The following is a 21,009-nucleotide window of genomic DNA, read 5'->3' on the forward strand; positions in this document are numbered from 1 at the left end:
GAACGATGGAGGGCAAAAGAAGAAGAAGGGGACGGCAGAGAAGGAGATAGCTGGATGGAGTCACTGAAGCAGTCGGCGTGAGCTTAAATGGACTCCAGAGGATGGTAGAGGACAGGAAGGCCTGGAGGAATGTTGTCCATGGGTTCGCGATGGGTCGGACACAACTTCACAACTAACATGAGATGGATGCCTGTTGATAAAGACCCAGCTTCTCCCTCATTCCAAATATCCACAACTACTTTGTTGCTTTAGTAATCCAGGATCAAATTTAATGAGTTCCTTCACATTTGTTTTTACAGGAATCTAATGGCATGTACTGACATTAACTGTTCCATTTCTTTTGTTAAAAAAAGGAAAACAGCATGTACACTTACAACCGAAGACAAAAATATAAACTTTTTCTACTTACAATAACCCTATACATAGCATAAGAACCAAATCACAAATTTTGTCGCACAATAGAAATGTTTTCGTGTGATCAGGTAACCTACGGGGAAACCCTTTATAAAATTTTCTGCTTTTGTTTCCGGTTTTTAAATTTAACCAATCAACTAAAACTAGCTATGCAGAGGGGCCTGGAGTACATGACTTAAGGCACCGACAGTACAAAGCAATATAAAAGCAAAATGTTATTTCCTTAGGAGTGCATTATACACCAACACGCCACGAGAAAAGGCAAAAAGAGTAAACCGACGCGTTGCAACCCTTTGCACGTTCGTTCTCAGGTGGAACTGTTTCTTCCAGTTTTCACCCAAAGTAATATGGTGATGGACTTCCTCAAGGCTTCAGTAATTCAATCTCAACGGGTGTTCTTCAGATTCTTGGCAACAACCAAGCTGGTTGGAGAATTTCAGGAGAGGATAACCGAACATAATCCTTGCCCAAAATGTAAACCTGAACTAACGTTAAAGCTTTCCTTAAATGTGAACCTTCGACGTGGAACAAAAATAATTTACCGTCCAACTGAGCATTGCGTCAAAACATCATTGGCTGGAAATATTATCTTAGGTCTGCCTCACCTGAGCTCATTTCAAGTTAAGGTTTCATCTGCAGGAACCAGTTTAGCCTTAAGACATTGAACATATCCCCGCGATTCCTTCTTGCAGGGATGTGAGTATGCTATAGCAGGGATGTAGGGATGGTGCTGTAGCTTGCTGACTATATACAAGGCGTGCATATTTCAAAGTTCCTACATTAAAGACTCTAGAATCAGCCAGGATGAGAAGGATTTCTGCACAATCGTTTGGGGGAATTTACTGTCAGTTAAGGGGTTTCACTCGCCTTGCATATTGGTTTTCATTACTAAGGCGCAATCAATCATAATTGGTTACGGCAAGGGTCTTGACAACTGTAAGACTCATGGACTTCAACTCCCAGAATTGCTGGCTGGGGAATTCTGGGAATTGAAGTCCATGAGTCTTAAGGTTGCCAGGTTTGGAGACCCCTGAATTAAGCTGTATTCCTGACACTGTGGGCCAACCAGAACTCCTAGAAGGGTGAACATGTTTCCAGGAAACTCTAGGAGTGGTAGTCTTGAACCTTGGGAGGGTTGGGATGGGGGTTAGACAGTCATCTTATATCCACCAATTTTAAAAGTATGCAAATTTTAAAATTAGATTGTTTAGACAGCTTAAATATCATGTGGCTAGGGGGCGCTCCATGAAGGATCTGCACCAAAGGGTCTTCCATTTCGCCCAATTGATCTGCATAGTCTCAAACATGTTATCCAAAGTATTTTCTAAATGGCCAGCAGAGGTTCATTCAATGCATATGAGGTCCAATATATCCATATATTCCATATTTACATATATCAAAGCTTTTTGAATAGGCATGAACAAGATTGCATATTCTTTATCGATAAGTGTGATTTCTAATATATATGGGATAAGAAATAATGTATTAGAACGGTACCGATAGAAGCATTTCTTTAAAATAAACAGAACATGGTAACAGAATAACAGAATTGGAAGAGGCCTTGGAGGTCTTCTAGTCCAACGCCCTGCTCAGGCAGGAAGCCCTATCCCATTTCAGACAAATGGTTGCCCAGTCTCTTCTTAAAAACGTCCAATGTTGGATAACTCACAACTTCTGGAGGCAAGTTGTTCCACTGATTAAGTGTTCTGTCAGGAAATTCCTCCTTAGTTCTAGGCTGTTTCTCTCCTTGATTAGTTTCCATCTCTTGTCCTGCTTCCAGCAGCTTTGGAGACTAGCTTGACTCCCTCTTCTTTGTGGCAACCACTTAGATATTGGAACATGGCTGTCATGTCTCCCCTAGTCCTTTTTTTGGACATACCCAGTTCCAGCAGTCGTTCTTTATATGTTTCAGCCTCCAGCCCCCTAATCCTCTTTGTTGCTCTTCTCTGCCCTCTTTCTAGAGTCTCCACATCTTTTTGACATTGTGGCAACCAAAACTGGATGCGGTATTCCAAGTGCGGCCTTACCAAAGCATTATAAAGTGGTATTAACACGCCACGTGATCTTGATTCTATCCCTCTGTTAATGCAGCCTAGAACCGTGTTGCCTTTTTTGGCAGCTGCTGCACACGGCTGGCTCGTATTTAAATGGTTGTCCACTAGGACTCCAAGATCTCTCTCTCAGTTACTACTATTGAGCCAGGTACCACCTATACACTATAGCTTTGCATTTGGTTTTTCTTGCCTTAATATAGAACCTTACTTTTTTCACCAAGACATTCTATTCTGTGCCTTTAACGACCAGTTGGTGGCCAGAAGTCAACTGACAGGCAGAATGAATATCTCAAAGCAGATTTTAGTACAGGGGTCCCCAACTCCTGGTGCATCGGGCTGCAGCCTGCCAGAAACCGGCCCGTACAAAAAAGCGAAGCCCCATCCACAGGATGCAGGCAGCATACAAAACCATATCCCATCCGGTCCACGGAAAAACCTCTCTCCACGGAACCTGGTATCCAAAAGGTTGGGGGCAGCACCGTTTTAGTCTGTTTTGTCTGTAGCTTCCTTTGTCCAATTGTAAACTGCAGGTGAATCGGATAGTACAAAACATAATAAAGTCAACAAATCTTTCCATTCTTGTAACAAAAACTGCGGTGTTGTTTCACTTGAGAGACTCGCAACAGTCTAAAAAGCACCAAATTAATGTTGCAATAAAGATGCAAGACAAACCACAAGAACACCTCAATTTAACTGGCATTATGGTAAATCTATGTTTAAAAAAAATTAAAGACCGATCTGAGACCGATCCCGACAGTCATAGGAAGTTGCAGAGAACCTGGGACCCGTCAAACCTTTTCCAACAATATTCTCTATATATGCTTTTTGCAGGTTCCACAAGAGTTAACAGAGAGCTACTTTCAGAGAGACACTTTTACTAAGTTTGGTTTAGCAGGCTGGTTGCTTATGTATGAATGTAGAATGCGGTCTTCTGTAAACACCTAATATAAACTTTGATATGCACTTTACGCAACTTTGGATGCACCTAAAGTAGCCAAAACTGGAATTCTAATTTCCTAAGAAACAGTCTTTACCGAGCTCAATGGGATTTTGGATCATAGAAACAAATTAACTAACTGTGGATCAACTGTGAGACCATAATGCCACATTAACATCCTTAACAGGAAAAAAAAACCTTACTCCTTTTAGCATATATGCATAATGATTGGCCCACTAAGAATCCACTAAGACTTTTTCGCCTTGGCAGGAAGTAAAATGAAGCGCAAGTAACCCCAAGACTGAAACAGCAAGACTCCCATTAAAAAAATCCTTCAAAAGGTAAACAAAAATTATTTGGAAAAAGTAAAGGTAAACATACAAAACCAAATTTTAATGTTTTGATTCATTAACAAGGGCACTGCTGCCAAAATACAACAGAGCAAAAAAAGATGGAACAGCTAAAAACACGCTTTATTCTCTCCCAATGAAATGTTCTGCTTGCTGGGGAGAATTTCATTGAGCATAATTAAGAGGTAACTTTTTTTTTGTTGTTTCAGCTCCAGCTATGTGGCACTTAAGACAATCATCTGTGCACAGAAAGCTTTTTTAACAGTCATGCGAAGAGGAGACACAGTCATCATTTTAGAACAAGGTAAAATTTCTCACCAAGAGCAGTTGGGGGGGGGGGAGTGCCAATGAGGCACCGCACTGGAACAGAACATCTAGTAAACTCCACACTGTACAGTTTCAGAAACAAATACTTGAAGAGCTATCATAAAAAATTAAAAAGCAGAGTATTGATGAAAGAGTACCAAGTGGCAGGTTCATTTCGTGAGCCCGGGTTAGGGGGTCTTCATGATGCAACTTATATTAGCGGACTGAACAAGAGGTCCAGAGTTATAAATTCTGAAAGCATAGGAGAAGAGAGGGAAACCTTACAGGAAATAAAGGCGAGATGCCAACATGCTGCAGAAATAAGTTGTTCTCACTTTCTTATTTTAAAGATGCAGTGTTCCTTTTTTTTTTCCCCAGGGCCCACCACATACATTCAAAAGAAAGGTACCAAGTGAGGAGTCTTCGTATTTGGGTGTTTACACAAAAGTTTCTCTGCTAATACATATTACCGCCGGATGCGTTTCCAGAAAAAGAAACCCATCAAATGTTAAGATTTCGTAGTAAGTCATTTTTGTCTCGGTTGAAAACAACCGAAATTCTAAAGCTGGCAGCGATTGTGTCCTGTTCAAATCAACGAGATCGGCTTCTGGGTAAGCAGATGCATCTTGCAACTGTGGCCTTAAAAATCCCAGGTGTACCATTCGAAGTTAAAATTGCACAAGTACCTACGACCTCTTAAAAGTGGGGGAAAAGAAGGGGCAGGGGTTTTTTTCTGCATCGTTTGCTGAGACATCAGCATTGAAGTGACCTGCCTTAATTTATGCCCATAGCAGGGGGGGGGGGGAAAGGGGGGGATGAAAAGTATAAATACAGTGTATCCTCGGATCTGTCCTCTCGTACTGTGCATGTCAGTAAACATGGCAAGCTTAAAGAAGTGCAAAAGTTGTGGCGAATGCCCCTGACTTAAAGTGCCCTCAATGTTCCTTAATTATTATTATTTTCTTTTTCCTCTCAAAGGACGTTACAAAAATCTAGAAAACGAAAACGATTCAAGGTATAAAATAGTCTGCCCTCCTCAAGATCAGAAACCAACACTGCATCTTTCAAATCAGAAAGGGACATGGTCTAAAACCTCTCGGCCGTCACCTAAGGGTTGGTGTGTTTAGAGAGAACGCTAGTACCTGCAAAAAGACCGGTAGGGGGGTGTTTTACACGCAGGAGTATTGGTAACGTTTCTTCAGGCGTAAAAGAGAGAATCGGTTGAAGACATAGAAAGCCAGGACTGACCATAGAAATGGTCCTTCCTGAATGGCTTGAAATGTTTAGTGGAATAAACTGAAGGAGGCCACGTCATATGATCATAGAGAAAGATCCAGGAAGAGAACGTCTACGAAGAGTGTGCCCAGCCCTTTAATTCCTTTATCCTACAAAAAAAAAGACAAAGGGGGAACATTTTATTGGAAAATGGAGCATACACGTCAGGCAGAATACAGAGCGATCACACCGTACAGGTAGTCCTCGACTTATAACCGCAATGGAGGCCAAAATTGCTGTTACTAAGCGAGACAGTTGTCAAGTGAGTTTTGCTCCGCTTTATGACCTTTGAAGCGAATCCCTGCAGTTGTTAAGTTGGTAATACGGCTGTTGAGTGAACCTGGCTTCCCCCGTTGATTTTGCTTGTCAGAAGATCGCAAAAGGGGATCACATGATTCCCCGGGACGCTGCAACCGTCATAAATACGAGCCAGTTGCCAAGTGTCTGGATCTTGATCATCATGGGGGGGGGGGGAATGTTGCACTGGTCATAAATCACTTTTTGTAGTGCTGTCGTTAACTTCAGACGGTCCCTAAACAAATGCCTTTAAGTCGACGACTATCTGTACAGTGTATTTGAGACTAAAAAATAACACAGGATTATCTTCAGAAGCTGACTAGAATATACCGCTAGCAATATCCCTTAGACCAGGGGTCTCCAAACTCTGTCACTTTAAGACTTGTGCAGCTCCCAGAATTCTGGGAGTTGAAGTCCACAAGTCTTAAAGTGACAGAGTTTGGAGACCCTGACCGTAGACTTATATACCACTTCGCAGTGCTTTATAGCAGTAACTATATACTGCTTCATAGTGTTTTTATAGCCCTCTCTAAGCAGTTTACAGGGTTAGCCTCTTGCCCCCAACAATCTGGGTCCTCATTTTATCGACCTTGGAAGGATGGAAGACTACATCAATAGCAATAACAATAGCACTTCAGATTTATATACTGCTTCATAGTGCTTTTACAGCCCTCTCTAAGCAGTTTACAGAGTCAGTCTCTTCAACAATCTGGGTCCTCATTTTAACCAACTTGGAAGGATGGAAGGCTGAGTCAACCTTGAGCTGATTAGGATCGAACTGCTGAATTGCTGGCAGCCAGCAGAATTAGACTGCAACACTGCATTCTAACCACTGTGCCACCACAGCTCCTGAATGTCATATATTTATTAAATGTGTATGCTGCCCATCTCACTCTTGAGAGACTCTGGCCGGCTTACAACAACTTATACACAAACAGTGACAATACATTCAGGGAAGGCTGCCTTCGCCTTTGCTTCTGAAGGCAGACCCACAAAGCATTTTTTTTTAATGTAAAGCAAAGATGTTTTAGCTTTTGGTATACAAAGATTAAGGTGCTGTTTTCTAGGTGTATGAATTGAACTGAATACTGGACAAAATGGCAAATGGTCCTTGCTTTAGGAAGGAAGACTACATTCTCACTACGAGGGGGACGAGGGAAGGAATCAATAGGCATTTTAGGAAAACCAACTGAAACCATTACAGACTTTGGGGTTGTTTTTCTGAATTCTTTCAGATATTTTAAGTGAAATTTTGAAACAGCCACATGGGGCTACTTCAAAGTAAATTCCCGAGTAAATTTTTCAAAAGCTTTTTTTTTTTTTTTTTTGAAAGGCTTAACGGTTGCCAAACCTTAACTGCAATGATATAAAATAATGTGATGTTTATGAAAGGATTACATTAAATACAAAGTAAGCTGCCTGTTTCACGCAGTTAGATTAAAACACTTAATATACCCTTATGCCATTTATGATCTGTATCCCGGCTGGAATCTGGCAGTTTCCTCAAAAATTAGTTCTTTCAGCTTTTCCTTCGGCAAGTCATCCAGCTCCATATCAAATTTGAAAGGTGCTTCAGCTACAGGCTTTAAAAAAAAAAAAAAGAACAGGCCATCAGAAACATGAATGATATTGAGGCACAAAAGGAATACGTAAATTGGAACGTTTTTGACTTTTTAAGGGTTCTAAAGCTGCTCAGAAGACTTTGTGGTCAAAATTAAAACATGAATCTCAGAAAATAATGCATACTAAAATTACCTGCACTAGTAGTAAGTTACTCTATAAATATGCAGTTAATAGAAGTTTTACTTCGTTACACTTATTACGATATGGTTTGAAGAGCTGGTGAGTTAACGACTTTTCACACATTTACTGAGATATGCTAAGCAAAATACAGATTGTCCTCGACTTACAACAGTCCGTTTAGCGACCGTTCAAAGTCACAACGGCACTGAAAAATGGGGCTTATGACTGTTTTCCACACTTATGACCTTTGCAGTATCCCCATCGTCACGGGATTTATATTCAGCTGCTTGGCAACTGACTCATATTTATGATGGTTGCAGTGTCCTGGGGTCATGTGACAACATTTCGTGGCCTCCTGACAAGCAAAGTCAAGGAGGAAACCGGATTCACTTAACAACCATGTTACTAATTTAACAACGGTTTGTTAAATCACTTAACAAATGTGGCAAAAAAAAGTCGTAAAACTCACTTAACAAACTTCTCACTTAGCAAGATAAATTCTGGGATCAATTGTGGCCATAGGTTGAGGACTATCTGTATATAAAACAATATTTGAGCTATAAGTACATACTGGCCTCTCTGACTGCCGAACCTACTCAAAGCATTGAATTAAAGTGTTTTCCACTGTCAAACAGCCTCCATACCTCATCGCTGGGGTCGTAATACTGCTCTAGATAGGGGTGAGCCAAAGCTTCTTCCACTTCAATTCTCTTGTGAGGGTTGAAAGTCAACATTTTATCCAACAGATCGAGGGCTAGAAAGGCAATTTTTAGAATTAATTTGGCTTGCGTTCTACTCATCCCAATGTCCACCCCCATAGAGAACATGTCGAGTGATGTTTAAGTCCCCACCCCCACCCCCGGGGGGGGGATGCAAAATAATTTCATGGAAAAACCACAAAAGAAGGGCTCTAGTCCAAGCAGGACTCCACCTACAATAAAAACATTTACTGAGCAGATTCAGACAGTGAGGAGGTTGGGGACGAACATCGGACCAGTCCTGGAGTCTGGGGAAGGCTCTGATGAGGGTTCTGTGTCGGAGGCAGAGAGGGGGCCAGAGTTGTCCCAGAGAAAATAAAAGAGGAGCGAAAGGGGGAGGGGAGTTTGCAGACAATTTGTTCGCTAATTGGATGGTGACTCTCCTTGCCAAGTTCAGCCTGTCAGCTCTCCAAGCCAGGTAAGGATTTATGTGACCATAAATCCTCCTCTGAAAGACTTCACTGGATGTGAATGAGCGGAATTCATAGTAAATTAATAAAGGGTATTTTTTGCCGAGACCAGGCGTTTGCTTCATGCTCTTGGGAAGCCTCGGTCAGAACAGGAAATGCTTGCATGTTTTTCAATGTATTGATGAGGAAGATCGTAAATATGGAGGGCTAATTCCTTTGATACGAGCATTAATGAAGAAAGAGTAGGGACTGTTACAAATCTCACCAGTTGTAACTTCCCATAATTCATCTTATGCCATGGTTTTCCCAGAACGTCAGAATTTTATTCTTTTAAATTACCTTTGGGATCAGCATTTGGAAATAATCTGTTCCAAGGGACTTTATTTTTATACGGTAGGGAAAGCAAGTAATTTCTTGCTTTCGCGTTGATTATACAGTTCAAGTCTTCTTGGGAAGGAGACCCAAGAATTCCTGCAACATGAAGGGGGGGAAAAAGGGAAGAAAAATTACTACAAAAATAAAGTAGGTCTGTCTGGCAAATATAAGCAACTGAAATTTGCTATCGTTTGCTCAATTTCCTAGTTCCAACAAGTAAACAAAGAAAAAGGAAGAAACACCAATTAGACAGGTTAAAGAGTCTTTTGGCCGTATAATTTATACCATGTTTCCCCATGCTTGGCCTTATTTTCGGGGAGGTCTTATTATTTCTGAGGTGCAGGAGGTCCCTTAACCTCAGAGATCAGCTGATCCAGAGAGGTCCGGAAGTTCTGTTTCTGGCACACTCTTGCCAGCTCTAGCGTCGCTGGGTGTGCTGCTCTTTTTGCGGCCGCCACTAAGAGAAGGAGCGCAGTAGCTAGGGTTTGCGGGAGCGGCCTCCGCGAGGCCGTTCCACATGGATGGCATGTGCATGTGGGGCACGTGGGGCATATTTCCCCCTTTCCCCCAGGAAATGGCGGGGACTGGCTGTCGTCCAGTTGAGGGACTGAGTCGATAACTGGGCAGTATCTGGTGACCAGGGCATGTCCCAAAGAGCTTATCTGACTCAGTCCAATCAATGAGAGGACAAGGTCAACCCATCCTGGATATTCCTCCCTTCACTATGGAGAACAGGGTATGTAAAAAGGAAAAAAAATTACCAAGAATGTGGTTGAGCTGATCAAGATAGTGTTTTCCTGGGAAGATGGGTCTGTTGGATAGCATCTCTGCCAGAATACAGCCAACAGACCAAATATCAATAGATTTGGTATATCCCTACAGACAAAAATGGGGAAAAAAACATTTGCTATAATGTTGTATATTTTACAGTTCTGGAGTTCTCAAATATGATCATTTTCTAGCACATGTCACTACTTCTACCATTTGAGACTATTTTAGGCTTTACACCTAGGATTTCTTGAAGTATTACAAAAATGCACTATAAAATATATATTTGCTTATACAACTCCATAAACCGCTATACCTAAAGTTCAATTCCTTGGAATCCAGAGGACATGTTCCAATACATAGATATTAAACATGAAATTGATAATATAAATGTTGCCCAGGTATGAGCCTAACCCATGCACAAAAAAACCCCGATAATATTCTAGAAAAATAGTACTGCTTATAAAACAGGAAGCCCCATTTTATGATCAGAAAAGTTCAACTAAGATTTTACATAAACTAAGCTCGCTCTTGAACAGAACTAATAATGGGTTTCCATGAGGAAAACGATTTCCATGATTGACTGATTTGGATCAAACAACTCTATAATATTAAACACAAAACATTTCAACTCTCACCTTAGAATTCAACATGATTTCAGGAGCTCTGTACCAACGCGTAGCTACGTATTCTGTTAGGAAACCAGTGTGGTCGTGATCAGGATCTGCCACACGAGCCAAACCAAAGTCACATGTCTATTATGGGATAGAAGAAAGGATTGTTGTTGTTTTTAGAAAGAGTAGGGCTTTTTTTTTTCTTTCGAGTCAGCAAAATTCATTTTTTGTAAAAAGGTAAATTTTAGGGGGATATATTCCACGAGCGGAAATGTCTTCAGAGAGATGGCAATCTTCCAATATTTGAGGGACTGAACAAAGAAGAGGGGGTTCAACTTATTTTTCCAAAGCCCCAGAATGCAATGGATGGAAACTAACCAAGGGCAGAAGCAACCTAGAACGAAGGAGAAATTTCCTAACGGTGAGAGCAATCAACCAGTGGAACAGCTTTCCTCCAGAGGTTGCGGATACTCCAACACTGGAGGCTTTTAAGAAGAGACCGGGCAGCCCTTTGTCTGAAATGGGATAGAGTCTCCCACTTGAGCAGGGGGCTGGACTAGAAGACCTCCAAGGTCCCCCTTCCAACTCTGCTATTTGGTACGCTGTAATCCCTTGAGCTGTCTCCGAAAAGCTAAATACAGACCTTGAGATCACAAGTAGTGTTTAGCAGCAAGTTGGACGGCTTGAGGTCCCTGTGCAAGACGTTGGCTGAATGGATGTATTTCAGTCCTCTCAAAATTTGGTAAAGGAAGTAACAAATGTGATCGTTGCTGAGATGTTGAGTCTTTAAGAGTTTGTAAAGATCTGTCTCCATGAGATCTTGCACAATGTAGCTGAAAATTGAATTAAGGCAACAAAACCAACACATGTTTTATATCAGATAATGTAATTTGGCTGAGCTTCCAAGATGTATAAAACCGTACTTCTGTATTGCAGAGTATACCATTACAACACGGAAACAATGATAATGTTTCTTTGTTCTTCATGCCTACAGAGGTGTATAGGGAGTCCTCCACTTACGACCACAACTGAGCCCAAAACCTATGTTGCGAAGTGAGTTTTGCCCCATTTTACAACTTTTCTTGCCACGTTTCTTAAGTGAATCACTGCAGTTGTTAAGTTAGTAACATGGTTGTTAAGTGAATCTGGCTTCCCCATTGATTTTGCTCGTCGGAAAGGTTGCAAAAGGGGGATCGTGTGTCCCTGGGACACTGCAACTCTCATAAATGTGAGTGAGTTGGCAAACATCCTAATGTAATTTGCATGACCACGGGGATGCTGCAAACGGTCGTCAGGGTGAAAAATGGTCGTAAGTCACTTTTTCAGTGATGTTGTAAGTTCAAACCGGTCAATAAGCGAACTGTTGTAAGACGAGTACAACCAAGGCATATCATAACAACCAAAATAAATCATTTTACTTTAACACAAAGAGGAAAAGAGGATGACAATGAGAACAGGAGAATGTAGGGTCTTTAAAGGATACACGTCTTTCATTTGATCAATAGTTGGAGCCCTAATGATGTCATTGATCCCAATAATATTTTCATGCTTGAAACGCAACAGGATTTTGATCTCTCTCAGGGTTCTCTGACAGTAAGTCTGGTGTTCGAAAGGGCTGATTTTCTTTATCGCCACCCGGACTCTGTTCAAATTATCATAGGCTGAACTGTGGGGGGGGGGGGGGGGAGGTGATAAAAATAAACACAACAATCGGCAAAGCAAAACGATTTAGCAGCATCTTCACTTCGTCTTTCAACCGGCTTTTGGTTAAGTTTCAACATTACAAAGCTTCCTTTGATGCAAACCACCACAAAAATTGCCGAGCGCCCGTTTCTCCTCTAAATCTTTGCCCATATTGAGTTCTTTCTCTTTATGTTCCTATTGCTTCCTTCTCAGCACTATAATAGATAGAAATTGTTGGTCCCAAAAGGAATGTTGCTTAAAACAAGGAGTAGGCTCCAGCATTATAGACACTGAGGTTGCAAAATTGTCCACCCATTTCTTTCCATATGCCTAATCTTGCCTAATTTCAGAGACAGTGAGGATTGTAGGGTTAATGGGGTGGACTGTGATCTAAGGACATGAGAGGGGGCTGGGGGGGGGGGTTTCCTCCAAATCAGGAGACCCCAATACTCATTCAGCATTTTCAGGGCAGAGGGGATTGTTACGAGGAAGAAGAGCAGACTATTCGGACAAACTCATTATGTCCAGGACATGCAAATGAAGCAAAGGCACAGAAATATTCACTTCCTATTGCAAACCTTACATAAGTTAGACAATGTTGCCCATCTCTGTAAACATACTGCTATTATGGGATACAATGGTAGAGTTTGTTTTTTTTAAGTGCTACAATTTTCGGAAGGATAATAATGAAGGAGAGGGACTTTTCCTGTGGATCTGGATACATTAATCCAGCCCCCTCCCCCATTTGCCTTCCTTGTCATCCTGTTGACAATGGCTCATTTTCTGCTCTGGTGATTTTTCACTTACACTAATATGTAAGCTTATCCGAATCTTGAAAGGTTTAAGGAATGTGTTCTTAGAAAAGGAGCAAGATTATTGCTTTGCCGACCCAGTTCTTGCTGTTGCTTGGCGACCACACTTAATTTAGTTTAAATTTCACTTCAGATTTCAAGCCTAATAATAGATGGTTACCAATTCGGTTTTCAACGGAAAGACGACCCTTATAGTCTAACTAACAGAACCGTTCCAATAATGCAGAAGACAAAAAGGAATTGGAAGTAAAATTTGGCTGAGATTCTCGGTCTCTGTTTTTCCTCCCAGCAGGGTCATTCAGCAGGCGCTAAGTGAACTATTTCTAGATAACCATTATACCAACTGTAAATCAGATTGCCTTTTCCTTCTGTCACCTATTACAGTGTAAATCTGGAGCCACGCACTCTCTTTGCAAGGATCTTTGTGAGCTTTCAGGCCACCTTCCTGGTTAAAAAGGTTAAAAATGCTTTAAGTAAACAAAACTTCTGCAAAACAAAAAAAAACTTGCAGCCAAGAGGAATTCAGGAAGGATTAAACCCAGCCTGGTTTTATCCTCCACTTTTACTCTTTAGAGAGAAAGAATATTTCCCCATGAAGTTAACTCAATTAAAAGGAAGATTTTCAGAGAACTGTTTAGTAACAGCGATACAATAATCTGGGAGAGAAAACTAAAGGAATTTACCACACCTAAGAATAATTAATTTTTATATTCCCGACAAAGGGGAAGAGGGTAATAATTAAACTTGCATGCTGCCCAACTCTTGTTGACTCTGGGTGGGTCATAACCACCAAGCAAAGAAATTAATGTTTCATAACCTTCCTCAATCAGATGCTCTCTCCAAACCAGTGTGCAGGGACCTGATTCCCAGAATTCCTTGGAAAAGCAGCCAAAGGTATTACCTAGATCAAAGATCAAGAGTACAATCTATTTGACTGGTTAGGAAATAACTTATCTTTGTTGCTGAGCAACAAATCACCACTTTGCCGGTCCACCGTTGAGTGATTCAGTTTTTAAAGGTTCAGGATCACGACCTTCTCAGGATACCAGGCAAATGGCCATTCTTGCTTCACAATTTAAATGAGTTGCCTATCAACCTGAAAACGTCAAGGTCTTCATAACGGTAAAGGTTCCCCTCACACATAGGTGCTAGTCGTTCCTGACTCTAGGGGGCGGTGCTCATCTCTGTTTCAAAGCCGAAGTGCCAGCGCTGTCGGAAGAGGTCTCCGTGGTCATGTGGCCGGCATGATTCAATACTGAAGGCTCACGGAACGCTGTTACTTTCCCTTCAAAGGTGGTTCCTATTTTTTCACTTGCATTTTTTACGTGCTTTCGAACTGCTGGGTTGGCAGAAGCTGGGACAAGTAACGGGGGCTCACTCCGTTACGCAGCGCTAGGAATTCGAAACGCTGAACTTTCTGATCGATAAGCTCAGCGTCTTACCCATGAGTCACCATGTCCCTAATAAAGGTCCCAAAGATGATTTCAATAATCCTGCGTAAGAGTTGGTCAATGCACCTGTGGAGCGCCCGATTTCAGGAAGACCACACTAGGAATGGGAAGAATTCCACTGGAATGTTTTAATTCTTCATCACAGTAAGAATGGATCCCATATGGCAAATCAGAATCTTAAGACTATGGTGGCTAGTTGAGAGAGATGTGATTTCATTGCCTTCCAGGCTACTGAAAAGCAAAAAAGAACGTATTTATATCCTTTTACCTAACTAGGAAATAGTGTAGCCTGTGAGATGCGCTCGTCATCCACTTTATTCTTAGAAAGAAAAGAACAAAACAAAAACAAACTCAGAGCATAAACTGAGAACAGAGGTGAAGCAAGTATAGGTTTTGGCAGAAAGAAGACAAAGAAACAACTATTATTAGAGCAAGCAGAGACCAGACGGTGTCCGGAATGTAACAGAGGAAAAAGGGACATGAATCGACAACAGGCCGATTCACATTTCTTTCAAAGAAATTCAGACGCTCGGGAAGCTAAGCTTTTGCAAATAGAAGGGCTGAGTAGTACAGGTAGTCCTCAACTTACGACCACATTGAGCCCAATGCGTTAACCAACACGAGACATTGTTTAAGGGAGTTTTGCCCCATTTTACAACCTTTCTGGCCACAGTTAAGTGATTCACTGTAGTTTGGTTAGTAACCCGGTTGTTTAAGTGAATCTGGTCGTAAGTACCCTGTTTCCCTGAAAATAAAACCTCCCCGGATAATAAGCCCAATGGGGTTTTGAGCGCATGTGCTAAAATAAGCGCTCCCCCCAAAAATATTGCAAAATAGCAACAGCCATGAGGTGACCACACTTGCTGCCTCCTGAACCTCAAAAATAATAAAAACCTCCCCAAAAATAAGGTCAAGCACTTATTTCGGGGGGTCAAAAGAAAATAAGACTGTCTTATTTGGGGGGGGGGCACAGTATGAACCAATTACCAAGCATCTGAATTTTGATCACATGATGGTGGGGATGGTACAAAGGTTGCAACTGTGAAAAACGGCCACAAGTTGCTTTTTTCAATGCTGTTGTAACTTTGAACGATCACTAAATGAACAGTTGTAAGTCGAGGACTACCTGTAATTGTGATTTCCTGAGTGCAGAGCTAAAGAAAGGGATGAGTTAAAGACAGATGTCTTGATACTACTGTATTATTTCAGTGGCCATGCTCAAAAGCATTAATGTTTCAAGACCTGACTGATTGTTCTCAAGACTGCAGACTTCCTCCTCAATTTTCCTGCAGGTAGGAGCCTGTAGAAGCACTCATCATTCTAAAAAAAGCCGGAATACCTGCCACCTCCTTCTTTAAATGAAGCAGGTAGCAGCCATCTTCAAATTCTAGCTTCGCATATTTTGTTGGTCGAGGGATAAGGTGAGATTTGTGTTCCGATGCCACATTAAGCTTTTTCAATCCTAAAAGATTCAGCGTTACCCACCTGACAAAAAATGAAATAAAATCCCAAGATGAGCTTGAAAAAATCAGATAGAGAACGCTGGCCTGCTCATTCGTGAATGTTAAGCCAGGCTTCTGAAGAATTATGGCTTGATATTTTCTGCAAGAGAACCCAGAGAAGGCAGTTTTCTATGTTCCTAAGTTACAAGCCCCAAAGCGTAGGCAGAAGTGACAGGAGAAATAACATATTAAAGATGACTGCAGAGTCAGTACAATGCACCTCGAAAAAACAGACATCGAAGGAAGGAATGAAATGGTGACCAGGCTACAAAAAAAAAAGACTACAAGAGTACAGAATTTTGGAGAAGGGATTCTAGGAAAGTCATTAGGGTTGAATATCAGAATATGCTTCACCAAAATATATTTTTTAAAAATCTGTCCCAGAGAAAATTGGAAGTAGATGGTTCAAAAAGGTGAACATGAATGCTGAATCACCAAAGCAGAAGAATGGAAAGAAAGTCAGACAGAGAGAGAGAGAGAGAAAGAAAGAAAGAAAGAAAGGGAGAAATACACAAGTGGTCTAGAATGAAAGTTGAAAGTACTACGCAGAAGAAAAAAATACAGATTAAAGTTTCAGGGGAAAAATAACCACCCATGCCTGAACTCTGCTATCAGTCAGGTAGGTTTTAAAGTTTGCTCACAGTGAAAGGAAAAATCAGCAGGGCTGCGTTTCTTCCTATTAAGCCACAATTCACGACTTTTTAAACCACAAGTGATTAGGTTTACACAATATGCTAAGAAGAAGAAACCATTTTGGCTTCGCAATGTTAGATGAATCCAGCCACAGTGACAGAACAAAACTGTGTGTTGAAGAAAGAAATTAGAGAAACCAGAGGATAAATTTAGTATCCAAACAGTGCTTTCCAGCTTTAGTGAAATCTTTTCAGTCTGCCTGTCTAGCATGTTCATTTGACATTGAAATGGACATACAAACCTGGATAGGGATCTGGGTTAAGAGAAACCTTTGGTCACTGTTTTTAGCTTACACCGGCAACCTCACTAGTGCGAGGTCTCAGGTGTGAGTCTAGCAAAGATACTGAACATGTTCAACATTTGAACACTTTTTTCATGGAAAGGAAGCATTAATAACTTGACTCCAAATCAGGATGCTCACCTGCTTTTAATCTGCTGAATATATAAACCTTGGCTGTCTTAAATTCTGTACACAGAAATAAAGTACAATACCTATAATGCAAAGAATTGTTTATATAATAGAATCACGATTCTTTCGGTTAACTGTTATTAATACTGAATTTTCTTCAAAATTTCTGTTGCCGGGTGGAAATTTTAGTAAGACAAATCTATCCATGGATGAGTCAAGTGGTCAAACAGCTGTTAAGTATAAAGACGTTAGAATTTTAAAAATGAATTACCGTCTAGCTCATTATGCTGGATCGGAAAAAAGCCAATTCCCCAGTGGAAGATCTGAGCACTTATGCCAGCTTGCATTGATTAAAGAAAAAAAAAGTTAAGAGCTGAGCAATCTTTTTCAAGAGGAAAACAATTAACTAAAAAGACCTTAATGTAAAGGAGGCTCTACATATGCTATGAACAGAACACTTCCCTGCCTATCCCTCCGAACTGATATTAGTGTGATAGATCCTGCACCATGTGACGGCAGGCACTTGATTGATGGGCGTTAAATTCTGACTTCAGGCTGGCTAGTCCACACAACACAGGAGACGGCAACAGAGGAATAGAGCCTTGTTGAATGTCAGCTGAAAAGGAGCAGCACCAGCTGCGTTAAGCACAAAAGCCTTCACAACACAAACCTTATAATATAATATATCACTTGCCCCCTCGCTGGCTCTGTTCCCTGCTCTTGCAGCTTCCTGTACCCAAATTTTTTAAAATTATATAAGACTCAACAAGCTATCCATCAAGAAAAAACCCTACAAAAATAAATTGCCATTTTTCTTATTTGGCGTAGTCTCCTGCTGTAATTCAAACAATATACAATAAGTTTTCATCCAAACCCAATTGAAGATCTTATCTGATTTCATCAAGCACAGCCATGTCAAACAGCTATTAAGGAAGGAGGGGGAATACCAGCAGAAAGACAAAAGATAACACCCCACGAGCAACAAACAGTAAAATAGATTTAAGAATAGCTGAGCTCTGGGTCTTTGCTCCCCCATCCCCCTTAGCTTAGTATGCAGTGGGGGATCAGATGTTGGTCTGGTATCTTTCTGGACATCCCAGAAAACTCACATATGAAATGTATTAAATAATACCTGGCATAAATTCACTCTACATATGTAACACATGCACCCTTATGCAGACACATACTGTACTCGGTTTCACACTTGCAATGAACAGTATGGTTAATAATTAATATCTGGCATTAAATTTCATATTTACACTGTAGAGACAGCAACAGCATAAAGTGATTTGCTAAAATATAGCAGGCAAAGAAACTTGGGCATGTGGGTGTTTTATTAAGTAATCCGGTAAAGGAGATAATAACTTAGATCTTTATAGCATATAATACCAGGCATTATATTTTATTGGTGGCAGCAAAATCTCATTAAATTTTGGGGAAATGTGCATAGGATCAAAATGAGAATTTGAAATATATGCTTCCTGAGGCAAGACTCATTATTTTCGGTTACGACTGCCTAAAAACAATGCTTCCCCAAGGAATTTGGCACAATTAAAATATAAGGCATAAAATGTTTTCTGGATACATAAATGGCATAATGAAATTTCAGATATCAATTCCTTTGGAAAATAATGGGAACTCGGAGAGAAAATGACTGCTTTAAATAAATAAATCACTCATATACATCAATACACACCTATTTTGACTGCTTTACATTATGGGGAACCCTGAATGCATCACTGAGGGAGAATAGGCAAAACAAATGCCTTTTTTTTTAAACAGACAAGGCTGCAATCTTAAGGATATTTTAACCAGGAGTTAATAAGTTTGAACCAGGTTGGTTTTATTCCCAAATAAAATGCCCCAACATTGCTCTGCAGTCTCCAAGCTCTTGACTTCATCCTTAATAGATTTTAAATGCAATCTAGGCACCCAACTGCATTTGCACTTGATGTCTGTATAGAGTCTTGGCTAGCCAAGAACAGAACATTAGCATGGTGTGTGATGGTGAATGTGTTGACTTTTGAATAGGGAGACCCTGTTGCACACTCAGCCATGAAAACTGCTGGGGTGACTCGGAGCCAGATGTTTTCTTTCTTTCTCGGCCCAGCCCACCTCGCTGGGTGACTGCAGAGGGGGGAGCTGTGTCTAGGCTGCTTTTTGCTCCTGGGTGAGACACAGAACAAAACGGACACCAAAGGAACAGGTGACAGGTTTGCAATGAAACAGGCTGCGGCAACCACAACTGAGGTTTGTGAGGATGGGACATGGCCCCAAAGAAGCTCGGATCGTTTGAAGATGGCGTGGGCTGCTACTGCCCTTGTCACTTCAAATACGACAGGAAAGCGGAGCAGCACATTGAGAAGACGCTGGTGGCTTTCAAGCTCCATTCTTATCATCTACCACCCACATGGGATTCCTTGGGCAGCGATGGGAGTTGTGGTCCAACCTGGCTAGAAGGCAGCAGTGAAGGCCCCGATCCTCTCTCCAGGGTGGACCTCCCTGGGGCAGCTGATGGGAGCTGAGGTCCAATCCATCTGGAAGGCAACACTCTTGGCCTCCAATCTCTCCTCGCTTTGGATCCCCATCCTCATCAACCCCTGACAGCACAGGAAGGACCTCTGGTCCTTGGGATAGTGATGGCTCTCGTGGTCCAACTTGGCATGCCCAACCCCCAATGTAGATCAGCAACGATTTGATTTTGATTTTATTAAATTTATAAACCGAGGCTGGGGCAGCAGCGGGAATTGTAATCCAAATCTGCCTGGAAGGTGGAACGCCTTCTCCACTCTTCCCCTGCCTGGACCACCATCCCTATCATCCACCACTAAGACGGAAAGGCTCTGGGGTCCCTGGGTCAGCAAGGGGGGCTATGCTCCCACCTGTCTGAAAGGCAATGCACTGCCCAGACTCAACGTACAACCCCATCATCCACGACTACGTAGCATGAGAAGGCTGGGAAAGCAATGGGAGTTGCCAAGATAGAAAAGTCTGGAAAGCAATGCAGCCAGGCTCTTCCTAGATACCCATCATCCATTACCCAATGGGACAAGGCTGGGACGACGATGGGAGTGGTGGTCCAACCTGTCTGGATGGCTCCCCCATCTCCCCCCCCCTGCCTGGGCCATCATCCCCATCACCCACCTCCAGAACAGAAAAGCAAAGCAACATACCCAGCCACCCATTACCCCCTGCCAGATGGGGGAAGGCTGGGCCGATGATGGGAGTTGTAGTCCAACCTGTCTGAACGGCTCAACATCTCCCCCCACCCACTGCCTGGACCACCCTCCCCATCATCCACCATCAGGACAGAAAAGCTCTGCAGTCTCTGTCTGCAAAGCAACACACCCAGCCCCCACCTAGATTCCCATCATCCACTACCAGCTTGAGAAGGCTGGGAGTTGTGGTCTAATGTGTCTGGAACAGAGAACTCCCAAGCTTTCCTCTGCTGGACCACCGTCCCCATCAACATCATCATAAGACAGAAAGGTCCGGAAAGCAACGCACCCAGTCTCTTCCTAGATACCCATCATCCCCTGCCAGATGGGAAAGGCTGGGCCGACGATGGGAGTCGTGGTCCAACCCGTCTGGACGGCTCCCCATCTCTCTCCCCCCCCCCGCCTGGACCACCTTCCCCATCTTCCACCCCCGTTGAGAAAGACAGCAATGAGAGCAGTGGTCCCACCTGCCTGCAATGCGCCCCGCCCCACCTGCAGCCGGACTCCCACCCCCATCATCCCCTTCCTTACCAGACCATCCCGTAAGCCCCTTCCCCGATATAGGAGAGGTTGGTGTAGCGAGGCCCCACGTCGAAGACCTGCCCGCGCACCATCTCCGGGACCCCGGCGGGGCTCCCACAGCTGCCCGCGGCGGCCCCCGACACCGCCGCCATGTTGGTCTCCGTGAGGGGAGGCGAGGCTGAGGGGAAAAGGGGCGCCGACCGGCAGGCGGGCGGAAGGAAAGGAGGCGGGAAGCCCCTCTGCGCCTTCCGCGGCTCGCTCCGACCGGACGAAGCGAAGGAGGGAAGGGCTGCTAAAGGAAGGCGATGCACAGACCCCCCTCAAAAGAAAAGGCGGCCGCCACTCAACCCGGCCAGCCGCCCTCTGAGAGAAGCCTCTGAGGGAAGCGGGGCGGGGCTTAAAACCTGACCAACCGCGC

The 21,009-nt window shown here is 42.6% G+C and overlaps 1 protein-coding gene across 1 annotated transcript; it reads right to left on the reverse strand.

The window, feature by feature from the left end:
- Nucleotides 1-239: 239 nt before the first annotated feature.
- MAPK1 (mitogen-activated protein kinase 1) lies at nt 240-20,971 on the reverse strand. The gene is made up of 9 exons (XM_081966603.1): nt 20,601-20,971; nt 11,785-11,967; nt 10,945-11,134; nt 10,326-10,442; nt 9,681-9,795; nt 8,884-9,015; nt 8,021-8,130; nt 7,089-7,216; nt 240-5,446 (listed from the first exon to the last, which is right to left on the reverse strand). The coding sequence occupies exons 1-8, from the start codon at nt 20,741-20,743 to the stop codon at nt 7,100-7,102; spliced, it is 1,107 nt and encodes a 368-aa protein (XP_081822729.1). The 5' UTR covers nt 20,744-20,971; the 3' UTR covers nt 240-5,446; nt 7,089-7,099.
- Between the last annotated feature and the right edge of the window lie 38 nt (nt 20,972-21,009).

The sequence above is a fragment of the Natrix helvetica genome (genome assembly GCF_964273705.1).
Source record: "Natrix helvetica genome assembly, chromosome: 14".
Lineage (NCBI taxonomy): Eukaryota > Metazoa > Chordata > Lepidosauria > Squamata > Natricidae > Natrix > Natrix helvetica.

What these genes read in the sequence shown, in the direction of transcription:
- MAPK1 (XM_081966603.1), bottom strand. Translation starts at nt 20,743, where the DNA reads ATGGCGGCGGTGTCGGGGGCCGCCGCGGGCAGCTGTGGGAGCCCCGCC. An exon ending in TCCAAATGCTGATCCCAAAG is followed by an intron (nt 8,131 to 8,883) that starts GTAATTTAAAAG and finishes TTGCCTTTCTAG; the next exon opens with CCCTCGATCTGTTGGATAAA. An exon ending in ATTACGACCCCAGCGATGAG is followed by an intron (nt 7,217 to 8,020) that starts GTATGGAGGCTG and finishes TTTTTTTTAAAG; the next exon opens with CCTGTAGCTGAAGCACCTTT.